This window comes from Patiria miniata, unplaced genomic scaffold (genome assembly GCF_015706575.1).
Source record: "Patiria miniata isolate m_02_andy unplaced genomic scaffold, ASM1570657v1 HiC_scaffold_17, whole genome shotgun sequence".
In the NCBI taxonomy this organism is placed as follows: Eukaryota; Metazoa; Echinodermata; class Asteroidea; order Valvatida; family Asterinidae; genus Patiria; species Patiria miniata.
This window is the reverse complement of record NW_024037055.1, coordinates 8,303,649-8,318,417: the sequence shown is the minus strand read 5'-3', so window position 1 is coordinate 8,318,417 and position 14,769 is coordinate 8,303,649. Positions and strand designations below refer to the sequence as shown.

Sequence of the window (14,769 nt, the reverse complement as noted above, 5' to 3'; positions counted from 1 at the left end):
GGTGACCCTGAATAAACAAATATAGGGATTTCCCCTTTACATTTCCGAGTACTACTACTACAAAAGCAAACAATAGCGACACCAATCTTTTCAGTATTGCTTTGTCACACCCAATGCAAAGTTCGTGCACGTCACCCCCTGCTATTTTTGAAACCTGGGGTTCGGTTCAGATTCTATAGTTTCAGTTCATGATGTTTACGGTGACTCTTGCATTATATTATGGGCTCATTTTCTGCAAAGGGAATATCATATCCATTTATCAAAGGAAATACTTTGGAAAGTTTCCACTTGGTTCGAGTATTATAAGCGTTTTTATAACTTTTGCCCGAGACGGTGCTAAGTCAAAACAAAGACACAGTTTGAAAAATGGCCTAAGAATCAAAAACTCATGCAATGCACATGTATTTGTAGTAAAGTTTTATTCAAACTATTATTCTGGCTTTTTTTTCGGACGGCAAATGCAATCTTTAAAGGCATAGCTAAAAGAAGAGGCAGATTATGTAGTACTGTTTAAATATTAAGACTAGCATTAAGACTAGTATTGGATGATCAGCCAAACAAAATATTCTTCGACTAATATTGTTGTAAACGTTCCAAAACGTTGCCAAATTCAACACAGTTAATTTCCCGTTAAAGATGCATAAATTTTGTTCATAAGAGCTGATAAGTTGACAAGGAAAAGTTTTCGTTACAGTAATCGTATAAATTTTCTTAAGTCAATCAAAATATTTTTAAAATGTACGAAAAATCGCAGAGGAAAACACTTGATGCACGCATTTAGAAATTTGGTGGCAGCGTAAAATAATATCAATTTTATAATACCTTGCAAGTCTTTTATAAAAATATATTTACATTTTACTGTTAACATTAACACTGGATTCCAGTTGAACATTTTTGCAAAGAGTACAATGTAAAGGCTTGTCCGGATCCAGGGGGAAGGAGGGGGGGGGGGGAATTAACTCTTTCTTCTCTTCTTCTTCTTCATTCATTCATTTTCATGATGACTTGATGAGTTGGGCCCAACTGTCCCTGTCGAGCATAGTGTTGGAAAGAGATGGACCGCTCAGACCAGTTTCTATCTCGATGGATGTTTTCAGGGTCATGTTGGGACGACCTTTTCATCGAGGGGCATCAGGATTCCAGAGGAGAACTTGACAAGCTGGCTCATTATGTCGATGAACGTGACCGGCAGTAGCCGAAGGCGACGCTGTCTGATGGTGGCGGAGATAGGGGGAAGAGCATCATACAGAACAGAATCAGGGAGATGTTGTTGCCAAGAAATGTTCTGAACAGCCCGCAACATCTGTGTATAGGTCAACTTAATGGTATAAAGTTGGTTGACTAGGAACATATTTCTATAAAACAGTAATCATCACCTTTTCTTAATTGATAAAAATATCTTAATTTATTGTAAGTCAATAACTATGAGTACTGTATGACAAAATATTAAAAAATATGTAAGAAAAATTGCAGAAGAAAATAATATATATACATGCATTCAGAAATTTTGTGGCAGCGTAAACTTAAATAACTTTTTTTTTTAAATACCTTGCAAGTATTTTATAGCTACCAAAAATATATTTACATGACAATTAACATCAACACGGAAATCCAGTTCAAAATTTTTGGCAATAGTACAATGTAACAGAGCAAGACTGTTTGGAACAAAAGTCTTGTACAGGCGAGACAAAAACAAGTCATTCAGCATAGCACGGCAATCTCCCTTTGATCTTGGACCGCGTGAGGATTCTTGTTCCCTGCTTCTGCAACATCTTTGAGGAAACGGTTCATCTCACATTCCCTGGCGTTCTCCTGAATCCCGGGCATGTTTCCATCCACCTGTCCGTTCGCGGAGGACACAGAACCCCGGAGTAGGATTCTGCCTTCGATCCCATCTCTTTGTGGTGGAAGCACGGGCCGGTGGGGGGGCATGTGTACCAGCAGCTGCTTGGTGAACTTTTCAGCGGCAGCATTCTCGTCGTAGGTGACGCGGCGCACGTTGGCCAGGATGCGCTTTAGGACTGGCAGCTCCGCGCAGTCGACAGAGGAGACGTCACGGTAGATGACAGGAACGATCTTGATCTGACGATGGAGCATCTGCTCCATGGCGACGTCCACTTGGATGGCACTGTGCCGAGCGCGGATGAAATCCGGCGAGATGATGATCATGCAACGACGGCTGGTGTTCAGGGCAAGAATAATCTCCTCAACTAAAGCTGCATGGAAAGAAAGGAACACGTTAAAACTTCGCTGAAAGACTGCATCAAGTATTCAGTTAGTTTAACCAGTTCACGCCGGGATTATTTTGACAAGAACGCAACGAGGCGCAGGATTCATTTTCGCTTGGCCTCAAGCCAGTCGGGTTGAAGCCATCACCCTCGAGCAGCACACTCATATTTCCGGCCTCGCTCGCTGCGTGCGGGTCGCTGACAGATATTTCCGGCCTCGCTCCCTGCGTGTTTATCTGTCATCCATTCCGAATACCGCAAAACTTTTGCGTGTAAACACGACCTCCGGCGCACACTGGTTAATGTGGCAATTTTTAGTTTCATTGTTAAAGAGGTTGTGGAATGCTTGAAGACATTTCCGTCATTTTTTGGGTATATGTAGCCTAAGGTGTGATGAAATAAAAACGACTATTGTTTCTGTCATGAAATGAGTACAAAAGGTACTTTTGAGAGCTGTTTTTCAAGTCCTGTCATGCCTGTTTTGACCCGAACGTGCAATCTGTGTAAAAGTTGTCGTTGGGGCAGCAAACAAAACACAGTAAATCGTGACGTAATAAACAGGACTCCCGATGCAGAGTAGCATAAACGAGTCCTGTTTATTACGTCACGATTCACCGTGTTTTGTTTGCTGCCCGCAACGACGACTTTTACACAAATTGCACGTTCGGGTCGAAACAGGACCTGAAAAATAGCTCTCAAAAGTACCCTTTGTACTCATTTCATGACAGAAACAATAGTCGTTTTTATTTCATCACACCTTAGGCTACATACACCCAAAAAATTACGGAAATGTCTTCGAGCATTCCACAACCCCTTTAAAGAAGGCTCTTTATCATGGGTAAGAATCAGAGTATTTGGAGTAGAAAGTAAGTTAAAGGATAAATCCTCTTTCAATTTTTCAGAGTACCAGTTTGACTTCAAACACTGAGTAATGGGGCCTTACTTGTTGCTGGTGTGAAGTCAATGTCACCAACGCAGACACTGTACCCAGACTGCTCCAGCCTCTCACGGATGTTGAGTGCAAACGGCAAGTCCTCATCAGCATAGGAGATAAAGGCATCGTATGTTTTGCCATCTGCAAAGATGAACAATGGTGACTTAGATAATCCTTGAAGATTTCGTTTTGACACTCTGAAGGCGAGAGCCGAACTTGGTCTTTGCAAATCTGACTCGAGGGCAAGGAGTTTCGTGGGGCTAAATGTGGATGGGGTCGGGGTTTGGCAATGAGACATTTATTTACAGTGGCGTAAAATCGTTAGGTGCTGTTAGAAATATTCTGAAACTTCCCTCGACGTAAAGGTTATCAAATAATGATGTCATCAAGTAGTCCAGTCTGAAGTTATGGGGAAAGCTATTCAAAGACACTATTCATTCTCGGTCACTTGTGATCTGACTTTGTCATTAACATGAGATTGACCTGTGATCAACTTGTAATTGAATTGTGATTTGAATTGTAAGTACCGTGTGAGTGACTAGTGAGTCGCTTGTGGTTGACTTGTGACTGACTTGCGACTGTCTTGCGATTTACTTGTGATCGACGTGATTTGATGTGCCATTACCATGAGATTGACTTGCGATTGACTCGTGATTGAAATGTAATTGACTTGTGATTTACTTGTTATTGACTTTAAGTGACCTGTTAGTGATATTTATGATTGACTTGTGAGTGACTAAGGGAATAACAGTGTGAGGATCCGGTCTTCACTGCGTGATAATGACCAGGTGTGGGGGTGACCGCTGTTAATGGACCGAAACGAAGTCGAGGTCCATTAACAGCGGTCACCCCCACACCCGGTCATCATCAGGCAGTGAAGACCGGATCCTCACACTGTTATTACCATTAATAAATACCTTTATAACGAAATAAACAGTTAAAATGCTCCAATTTTGTGACTTTTTTCCGACGATATTTCCAGACTTTTTTGTGTTCATGTTCATGGGCCATATTTTAGCTTAACAGCTATAACAACGTAAACTCAACAGAAACTGCTGCCGTAGCGAAACAAATTACAACAATGTTTTCATATCTTTACCTGATGGAGGAAGCTGAAATCTCGTTTACACATTGCTTGTGTCCGGAATTACAAAGATGCTTGGTTTAGGAAAGGTAAATATGTCAGTGGGTGAAGTGTTTCAAAGAAAATAAATCGTACATCTACGCTTTCGTCGTAAACATCCTCAGAATATACTTCACTGCTGTACGATGTCGTTTCAAAACTTCCTTACGCGCGCGCACGCACGCATCCCTAGCAACTGTGTTGCGTACGCGCGCATCAGTCTCACGCGATGGGGTTGAGCGCATGTGCAGTGCTCAATTGTTAAAAGCTACCGCAGGACTGTTACTATATTTTGACCAATCATTGGCTTGCATGGGGCTGAACGGGGCTTGATCAATGCTGGTTCAGGGGCCATTTATTCGCTTGATCTTTGAAGCCGGTCCATTATCACCGTTAATGACTGGCCACGTGATCGAGTCTCGACCAATCAGAAACCATCAACTCTCCAAGGTATTTATTAATTGTCATTAACATGGAACTGATTGGTGACTGACCTGCGATTGTATTGTGATTGACTTGTGAGTGACTTGTGATTGGCTTGTGATTGCCTTGTGAGAGACTTATGATTGACATGTGATTGACTTGTGATTGACTTGTGAGTGATTTGCGAGTGACTTTTGAGTGACTTGTGATTGATTTGTGAGTGACTTGTGAGTGAGTTGTGGTTGACTTGTGATCGACTAGTGATTGACTTGCGATTGACTTGTGATTGACTTGTGATTGACTTGTGATTGACTTGTGATTGACTTGTGATTGACTTGTGATTACTTTGTGAGTGTCTTATGATTGACCTGTGCTTGGAGTTTATTCAGAACAGAATCGCAAATCCTGGACGAAAAATAGAATCCATCCACAAATGGAGTTGCCCTGGCCAAGTCTTGAGATCCAAACTCACCGTCATCTTCCAAAGCCCCAAAGCGGTTCTTCCTCCATATCTTGAAGTCCAGCTTGACAAACTGCCACGCCAGGGCCATCACTACTCCTAGAATCAACATCAACGCCACCAACCCACTGGCCGTTATAACGGCAGTCAGGTCTAGCCGAGGTTTAGGAGGCGGCGCTAGAAGAAGGAGAAAAACCAAAGATGACAATGTGTACGCATGTACTTATCTTGACCATATTTTTTTCCAGCGCTTATTCATCAGCGTTTTTAGTGACACTTTCATCGTGGTCACTGTTGTTGTTGGCTCTCTAGATGTGGTCAGTATCCCTGTCACTACCATAGCAACTGTTACTATAACATACATACCAAGTTATCTCCAGTTACCTGAAAGAGACAGGGGTTCGGTGTGTGTTGTTCCGTAGCTGTTGTTTCCCTCAAGTCGATAGTCACCGTATGCTTCTTCAGTCACATCCCTAATGTTCAAACGCATCCCGGCGGTCGGTTTGCAGCCACTTCCACTGTAAAGAATACAAATCAAACATCAGAAGTCTAGATACAACACCAAGATGGAGAAGAATTTGGCGGTGTACAAAACAGGCATTGTTGTCCATGCTAACATCTTTTCACATAAATTGTGCTGGAAAAAGAAATATTGTTTTCAAAGTACATGTGGTAAGGTGGCAATCACACTGTATTCAACCTTTACTCATTATGGGCTCCGTGCGCCGACAAAGAGGGCGCCCTTTTACCTAGCAATGACGTCTCATGGGTGGGACATTTTGCTGGTTGACGCGCACCATTCCTTGTGTGTGATGCACGTACACCAGGGGATTTTTACTATGTACACACAGTGGCCGCGCTTCGCGGCAAATGAATTGGAGTCAGGCAAGATGGCGTCGGTTGGTCACCCCCAAATGTACTTCCTTTGCCGGTGAGGGGGTACGTGTGAACGGAGCGGATACTTTTAAATAACCAAAATGAAAAAAAAGGCAGATATACATGATAACAGAGTTGTAATGGGCATAATACAATATTCACATTTAAAATCACTGAGCACATGACCATTACAGTGGAACGCCGCTACAACGAACATCGCAGGATCCACAGAAATTGTTCATAATAACGATCGTTCGGTATAGCAATTTTGAACCGCCGGTACCTTCTTTTTCACCAGTAGTGAACTGGCATTTCTCACATCCTGCAGCCGCACGAGGGGTCGTCACGAAACTTTAGCAACGGGTGGTTTTCCCTTCTATTCCTTGGTGAAATAATAGCCATCTATCGCTCTTCAACATTCAAACACGATGTAACTATGGGTGGTTTGATGCTCGGGAATTATAAGTGGTCCAAATAGCGTTAATAGTACAACCGGTAGATTTTTTGTTCGGTACGTTTTGTACATTAAAACCGGGAGCCAAGGATGACGTTCGATATAGCTGAATGTTCAGTATAGCGGTGTTCAGTACAGGGTGAGTAAAAAAACAAAACACCCAAATGTCGGGACTATTGTTTTATTGAAGTTCTGCATGTAGCACTTTCAAAATCTAGGATATAATATAGCCCAATTCGTAAGCTTTCTTTTAGTTCAAGAATCGTTCAAATCACTTATGTACTTTTCAAGTTACAGAATTTAAAACACAACCACCGTTTGAAAGTTCTGTCCACGGATCACACAAAAGGTGTGCGTTCTTTCAGCAAAACGAAAACAATTCACACACATCCCTATGTGATTTGTTTTTGTTTTGCTGAAAGAACACTGAATTTTTTGTGATCCGTGGACGGAACCATAAAACGGTGGTTGTGTTTAAAATTCTGTAACTTAAAAAGTACATGAGTGATTTGAATGATTTTTGTACTAAAGAAAGCTTATAAATTGGGCTTTCATATCCTAGATTTTGAAAGCGCTACATGTAGAACTTCACTGAAACAATGGCCCCAACATTTGGGTTTCGTTTTTTTTTTTACTCACCCTGTATGGAAAGCAAGTTACACTCCCAGGGGGTACTACCACAGTTGATAGAAGCAGACCCTGGGAACAAGGCTGGTACCCACCTGTACTGTCGAAGTTCAGAATAGTCTAGCCGCTCCTCGTACCTCGTTTTCCGCATGTACAAGGCACTGACTGGTACCCATGCTCCGGACACCGACCACTTGTACCAAGTCAGTTGCACGTCCTTGCTGAAATCACCGGCAAAGAAGATGCAGAAAAATTCAGCTGCGTCTCCGATGTTTGCCGTCTGGTTGGCGCAACTGTCTGCAGACAATGGATACGGTTCTTTGTTCCACGGTTCCTCTGATAGGAATAGTTCAAGATTTTAAAAGTGAGATTTATGACACCAACATCAATGCATCACTGCTCTCTTCTGTATAGTAAATTACTCAAATTGAAGGGCCCATGTCATTTTTTTTTAATGCAATCCCTTAAATGCACCTTCATATCCCATTCATAAATATTTTTTTTTTATGCAATCCCTTAAATGCACCTTCATATCCCATTCATAAATACCTCAGACAGTTTAGCTATTCCTATTGGTCGAGAGCCCGTCACGTGGCCGGTCTTAAACGGATGATAAAGACATGGCTAGCTGGTCTTAAACACTTTTCCAGTGTCACAATAAAATGTGGACTCCTAAAAATCCAGTGCCTCTTACCGTTTCATTGGTTGAATGTTCACAATCCTCACGTAGGCATGCGCAACACTACTAGCGAGTCAGAATTTTAAAGTTCTAAATTCAAAACGCAACGCCCCAGGTGCGTTCTGCGCGACATCGTGCAGAACATGCTACGCGCGCGTCAATCTCCAAAAAAGGGTTGTTTACATCTTACTCGCCAGCATTATTTTGCTAGAGGGATGTTTCAAAAAGCATGAAGTGAACTTGTTGAACAAAATCAGGATTTTTTTGAAAGAATTATTTGATATTTTTTACCTAAAAGGTATTTATGAATGGGAATAAATATGTGCTCGGTCGGTATTTAACCTCCGGAGCACACATTTATTCCCTTATTAATAAATACCTACTAAGATGGTTTACCTATTCATATTTGGAGAGAGATTGTCACGGTTGTGGTTTGAAACAGTTGATAAAACACCAGCTGGCTAGTTTTAAACACTCTTCCAGTGTCGCATGAAATTTGGACTTGCATGAAATCTGGTCCCTTTAGTCTACCCTTTTATTGGTTGAATGCCCACAATCTTCACTTAGGCATGCGCGAGACTACCAATAAGTCTGTATTTCGTAGAGTCCTAAATTCACATTACACCGGCACTGCTGTGTTCTGCGCCACATAGCGCTGCACAAGCCACGCACGCTCCCATCTCCATCCAAGGACTACTCATGAGAGGCACTTACCATAACATAGCCAGAGGGGTGTTTAATTAAGGGAATAAATGTGTGCTCCGGAGGTTTTTATCACTCTGTATAAGACCGCTTAGAGTCTGGGTGCTGATAATTATCCGAGCCGGAGGCGAGGGTAGCACATATTTATTCCCATTCATAAATACCTTTTCGGCCAAAAAAATCAAATAATTCGTTCAAAAATCCCGATTTTGTTCAACAAGTTCACTTCATGCTTTTTAAAACATCCCTCTAGCAAAATAATGGAGTGTTCAGCTGGCGAGTAAGATGTAAACAACCCTTTTATGGAGATTGACGCGCGCGTAGCATGTTCTGCGCGATGTTGCGCAGAACGCACCTGGGGCGTTGCGTTTTGAATTTAGAACTATAAAATCCTGACTCGCTGGTAGTGTTGCGCATGCCTACGTGAGGATTGTGAACGTTCAACCAATGAAACGGTAAGAGGCACTGGATTTTTAGGTGTCCACATTTTATTGTGACACTGGAAAAGTGTTTAAGACCAGCCAGCCATGTCTTTATCATCCGTTTAAGACCGGCCACGTGACGGGCTCTCGACCAATAGGAATAGCTAAACTGTCTGAGGTATTTATGAATATTAATTATATTATTTTTCCACATACCCCTAACAATCAGCTGAGTTGTGCGCCTGATGGTGTCCGTTGCATTTGTCACCACACACGTGTAGTTGCCTGCTCGACTATAGTAGGCTTCTTGAATCTCCAATGTCTGGTTGTCGTGACTCAGCCCAACTTTATTTTGCATTTCAAAAGGCGCACCATCTTTAAACCACCGGATTCTGCAATAGTTCTGGGCCGAGCAGTCGAGGGCGACGTAATTCAGAAAGGTGACAGTGACGACAGAGATTTGCTGGGGTGAAGTGAAGCCGAATGGTAGACCTTGGGAAAACAATGATTGAAAAAGTCATGAGGGTGACCAGACAGGGCTCTGGAGTGCTCTGAAACGTGCCAAATTAAATCAGGCCAACTTTACTCACTTTTTAGCCAGCAAATTTCTCCAAAAATTCCACTGGGGCAAAGAAAAGGTCCTCAGTATTTCACCAACCAAGTTTGCAGACTCAACTCAATTTTTTAAGGAGACATTTCTTTAATATTTTGCACACGAGAGGGAAGTCAAGTGATTTCAAAATGAGGCTAAAGATTAGACTGGTACATGTCCAACCATGGTCCAACTATTTGAAAAGACTGACCTCTTCATTCAGTGTCAGTAGTCTGGTGGCTTGACTATGGAGAAATGTGTAGTAAATTGAGACTAGTTCCCGCTTCATGCCACATGTTTCTTATTATTATTATTATTATTATTTATTCGACCAAAACAATACACAATGAACAAACACGGTATGAAAAACAAAAACTAAACAAAAATGTATGAAAGCTACTAAATACAAAATAAAACAAATTAAACACAAAAGACGACACTGTATAAGTGTAAATTCTTTTAGCAGGGTTGATTGATGCAGTACTGAAGTGGTGTTGGACTGGTTGTTTCTGGAGCCAATCTATTTTCTTGTTTTGCATGTTTTCAATACCTTAAGTTTTGGGACTCTCGTATACAGTATTGAGAGTCCCAAATTTTCGGACTAGAGAGTGACTAATCCTTAAACATGAGAAACAAGCAATACCGACTAAAGATCTAAAACTTTTTTTTTTCTCCAAACTTAAAGTTACCCTTTGGGCCCAATTTCATAAAGATGCAATTAATTAAAAGCCAAAAGTTCTGCTTAGAATATTTATGAGATTAGCAAAAATACCAGCTACCAGCCACAGGCCATGCGCATCACATGACAATTCAGTTGGTAGGCCTAACCTGTTTTTGTTTCGTTAAGCAAATGTTTCCCGTGCTTAGCACAGGACCTCACCTTCTTGGACATTGTAGAGTTTGCAATCTGGCTGGTCCAACGTCACTTCAATGTCAGGAATCGCCGTTGTCGCTGTCGCCCCGTTAGTTTGAGCATCGTTGCACTTGTTGTTGGCACTGATGCTGCCAATTACCATGGCAACCATCAGACTGAAAAGGGCCGCTCTGTTCATTTCGGGCTGCTTCATAAAACATCAAAATTATCTTAATTATGCAATTTAGCCTTTTTGCTCTGGTTGCGCAAGCTACGATGCGACGGCTGTTTCATGTACAACAGATTCACCCAGACAGTATGGTCCGTTTGGGAGCTACCTTGTATGATCGGTTGAGAGGTTGTGCGTAAAACAGCTGACGCATCGCCCCTCGCACAGCCGGCCGGAGTGACAAGATCGATTTGCATACCACGACATCACAGCCTAGGGCCCGGGGTCATGCTTCTTACATTTAAAATGGCTGCCATCGACGGACGTTGTACCCCAAAAAGATGCTTAAATTTCTCAAAAAATTGGAGCTATGATTACCTTATCTGACCCAGAGAGCAAAAGCTGAGACATCATAGTCATACAATACAACTGTTACTGTATGTAGTGGCTGTGTGGCGAAAGGTACACTGCATTACCGTCACCACACATACATGACATAGTCAATCTAAGGTCACGCTGTCCATAAAGGAAGGAAAAGACGTCGTGAAAACGGTGACTGCTCTATGTTCCGACACCCCTATGTTCCGACAACCTAGATTGTGTTACTCCCGGTTAGGGTTAGGGTTAGTCCGAAAATTTGGGACTCTCAATACTGTGTATGAGAGTCCCAAAACTTAAGGTATTGAAAACATGCAAAAAAAGAAAATAGACTGGCACCTAAAACAACCAGTCCAACACAGCTTTCAGTACTGCATCAATCAACCATGCCAAAAGAATTTAAGAAACATGTGGCATAAAGCGGGAACTAGTCTCAATTTACCACACATTTCTCCATAGTAAAGCCACCAGACTATTGACACTGAATGAAAAGGTCAGTCTTTTCAAATAGTTGGACCATGGCTGGACATGTACCAGTCTAGTGTGTAGCCCCATTTTGGAATCACTTGACTTCCCTCTCATGTGCAAAATATTGAAAATTGAAAATTGAATTGAGTCTGCAAACTTGGTTGGTGAAATACTGAGGACATGTTCTTTGCCCTAGTGGAATTTTTGGAGAAATTTGCTGGCTAAACTGTGAGTAAAGTGGGCCTGATTTAGTTTTGCACGTTTCAGAGCACTCCAGAGCCCTGTCTGGGTTAGGGTTAGGGTTAGGAATAGGAATATGTGCAGTCGGAACATAGGGGTGTCAGAACATAGAGGTGCAACCGTGAAAACCTTTTTAAATGAAAAAACTACGTTTGAATCAAAACTGTGACAAACCTTACAAATTCACTGAAGCTTTGAAAGGCATTCCTGCAATTCTCAGTGATCAGTTGTGATGATCCGATGACTGACTTGCAATTAACAAAACTCGGCTGTTTACAAAACAAATCTGAGCTAGAATAGGTGAAAATATTAACCCTTACCCCCCAGAGTGTACGAAAAATATTATTAAATTGAAGGAAAGGAAAATTCTGGTTTACAACAACAAAAATGAGATTACAGCACATTTATTACTACACATATCCTCGTCCAACATGTCCAACTACAGTGCACACAGCTCACGTCCGCATTCCATCCCGTTCCGGATCCGTGACGTGATGACGAGCACGTTGTTTACAAAAACAGCGCCCTCTCCAGTTGTCTCCAGTAATAAAACAGAGGGCGCTAGGTAAAGACGTTTTATCCTTTGCCTTTTATTTGTTGTAGGGCCTTTGCGGATAACTTGTTTTCTTTTTCCATACATCTTGTTTTGATTTTTTTTATAAGAGAAAAGTCTTTCAGTTCCAATGCAAATTACACAGAGCCGCCGCAATATTTTTGTGCAAAAAACAAAAAAAAACAATTTGCGATCCACGATGCAGAAAGTAAAACAAACAAATACAATTTAAAAACATGTCACGTACAAGACAAACTTTGGGATCTGCTAAAATTGATTAATTAACAAGAGACAAGAAAAAGGCATGCCTTTAACGAGCTGAGCCTCCTCACCATTTAGGATTTTACAGGCTTACTTGGTGATTCGGGGAGTCGGTCGGGGAGCAGCTCAGTCGGGGAGTCAGTCAGTCAGTCAGTGAAGGGTGCAACCAAGTAAAAAAATTCACATAGATACAAATCCCCATACCTCAAAATCCTTTTTTAATATACTCAGAGCTCTCACAGTTGTTCAAGCTAGCTGCACAGAAAAATGATGAAAATCAACCTTTCAATTTTTGGTGGGCCTTTTGAGAGAAATTCTCAGTCACCCAAAGAAGAACGAATTATATTTCCCAAACTAGAAAAGCGTCCGGCCATTTTGTAAAAGAATCCCTCCACAAAATAGCGCCACTTTCGGACCCAATTGCATCCGAAATGCTCAGAACAGGTAGAGGTGAGCTTGCATGATAACTATGTCTTCAATCCCCCAATTCAATGGCTCTAAAAACTCTCTAGTCTAATAATTTAACAGGCCTAATGTACTACTAGCGGCACCCACTATAGCTGGTCAGTGCGCCCTCAATTGAAGTATTTTTTAGAAGGGGTTCATTTTACAGTTTCGAAATGCATATTCATGTCGTACGAATTCAACAATTTTGCCACATTTTTCGTCATGAATGTTATGTTTTGCGATACGTTTCGGAGTGTTTTCATAGAGATAAAAGTTGTAATATTTAACTAGTCAAAGTTTGAAAGAAACAAACTTGCTAAAAAAGCAAAGCAATACAAAGAAATCGTTCTTTTATTCTCATGCAAACTGTAACTTCAGCGGACAGTGAATTCGGGGCGTATACAGCCATGGAGCTATATGATATAACCGAGCCTTTCCATAGACCCTTGCATTCTGTCTTCCCGCACATCGGCCTTTTAAACACACACAAAAAGGGACACACAGACATCAGACAGACACCACGACCGACAGACAGACGGCGTAGGATCTTTCAATATAGGATAGCAAACATTCATGAGCTCGGCGGACGGATTTGTGGCCTATATACTTGGTGTCATCCTGAAGGATTATTGCCCTTCGGGTCCAACTAAAATATAAGTTTGACACAGACGTATATAGTGTTTGGGTTTGATACAAGGGGCGGTTTGTTCGTGATACGGCACTTTTCAACCATAGAACGCGCATTACCAGACGAACAATCCTTGCCTGCGATACAGGCTGGCACAGGTGACAATGCACTGCCGGGACACAGAGAAAAATGGTTACTGAAAATATAGTGCCGGAGAAAAGAAAAGCGTCACACTAAACGATTCAAAAAGTTGCCGGCATACCGATGTGACGGGCTATCAATCATACAGAGACAGCCAGATTGGAATTCGGTGCACTTCATCGGATGAGCGATTTTTCATCAACAGAGGACGGCCTGTCTCACTGGTGTAACTCCTCTGTTGGTTACCGACACTCTGTGGAACGGTGAAGCGAGCTTCTGATCTGAACTGCCAACAAAACGAGTTCAAGGGGAGCCAGCAAAAGGGGTAGGCAGGCGGATATTAAGAGCAACTGCTGGCAGCCTGAGACGAGCAGTGCAAGTGCGGCAACCGTGCCACCAGATTTCCAGCTGGCAAGCCAGCCTGCAAACCGACAGACCGACCGACCGACCGACTGAGCAACCAATTAACAAGCATCCCGACGAACGAACAAACTGGACAACCAACATAACCAACCAACCATCCAGTCTTACGAATGAAAAATGCACAAACCAGACTAGACAAAACAAACAACAGGCACGGACAGACAGACAGCAAGGTGATAAAAAGAGCAGACAAACTATTCAATATAAATGACTCCAATCTACATGTAGACATACTAAACCTTATAAGGACAAACACTCATTCATGCACAGAGACAGACGTGTTATTCTCTTGTAAAGTCACAAAAGCGCAAACGCGTTGAAGTGTTTAGATGAGTCTCGCGACCTCGCGTTCGATGAGACGCTTTTGAACGATGTCGATTTGGGGATCCAGCGAGACGAAATGACCTTCTGAAGAAAAAAAACACAAGAAGGAAAACCTCTCCTTGCTTTCGCGTGCTCGCGAGTTAAACCACCTATAGGCAATTATCTCTACCACGGGAATGAAATAATCACGACAAAACCTATTATGAATTGGCGCACTCGCCGTGACGAACGGTGCACTTTTTCGAAGGGAAAAAAATGGGATCATTATTATCGACAGGAGTGAGGAACACAGCTTTACTGTGTCTCGTTATCAATGGTTTTTGAAAAGCTAGATTCCAGGGAATAAAACTCGGCCACGTCACCC

At 42.0% G+C, this 14,769-nt stretch overlaps 1 protein-coding gene across 11 annotated transcripts; it reads right to left on the bottom strand.

Annotated features, from left to right (window-relative positions):
• Positions 1–1,382: 1,382 nt before the first annotated feature.
• On the bottom strand, positions 1,383–12,175 carry LOC119723741 (interleukin-1 receptor accessory protein-like 1). Of its 11 annotated transcripts, none has more exons than XM_038194567.1 (9): positions 12,031–12,145; positions 11,803–11,897; positions 10,401–10,578; positions 9,145–9,420; positions 7,221–7,461; positions 5,553–5,686; positions 5,181–5,345; positions 3,172–3,303; positions 1,702–2,216 (listed from the first exon to the last, which is right to left on the bottom strand). In XM_038194567.1, the coding sequence occupies exons 3-9, from the start codon at positions 10,570–10,572 to the stop codon at positions 1,702–1,704; spliced, it is 1,635 nt and encodes a 544-aa protein (XP_038050495.1). In that variant the 5' UTR covers positions 10,573–10,578; positions 11,803–11,897; positions 12,031–12,145. The 11 variants fall into 11 exon arrangements, with proteins under 11 accessions (XP_038050491.1, XP_038050495.1, XP_038050496.1 ...); XM_038194568.1 differs by having other exon boundaries at positions 12,040–12,140; XM_038194573.1 differs by having other exon boundaries at positions 10,401–10,581; positions 11,808–11,897; positions 12,040–12,117.
• Between the last annotated feature and the right edge of the window lie 2,594 nt (positions 12,176–14,769).

Excerpts from the sequence above, each read along its gene's own strand:
- LOC119723741 (XM_038194563.1), bottom strand. The coding sequence starts at position 12,032 with ATGTGCTGTAATCTCATTTTTGTTGTTGTAAACCAGAATTTTCCTTTC. Across the intron at positions 3,304-5,180 it reads TGGGGCTTTGGAAGATGACG|ATGGCAAAACATACGATGCC; the intron begins GTGAGTTTGGAT and ends TCATCTTTGCAG. Across the intron at positions 2,217-3,171 it reads TGACTTCACACCAGCAACAA|CTTTAGTTGAGGAGATTATT; the intron begins GTAAGGCCCCAT and ends CTTTCCATGCAG.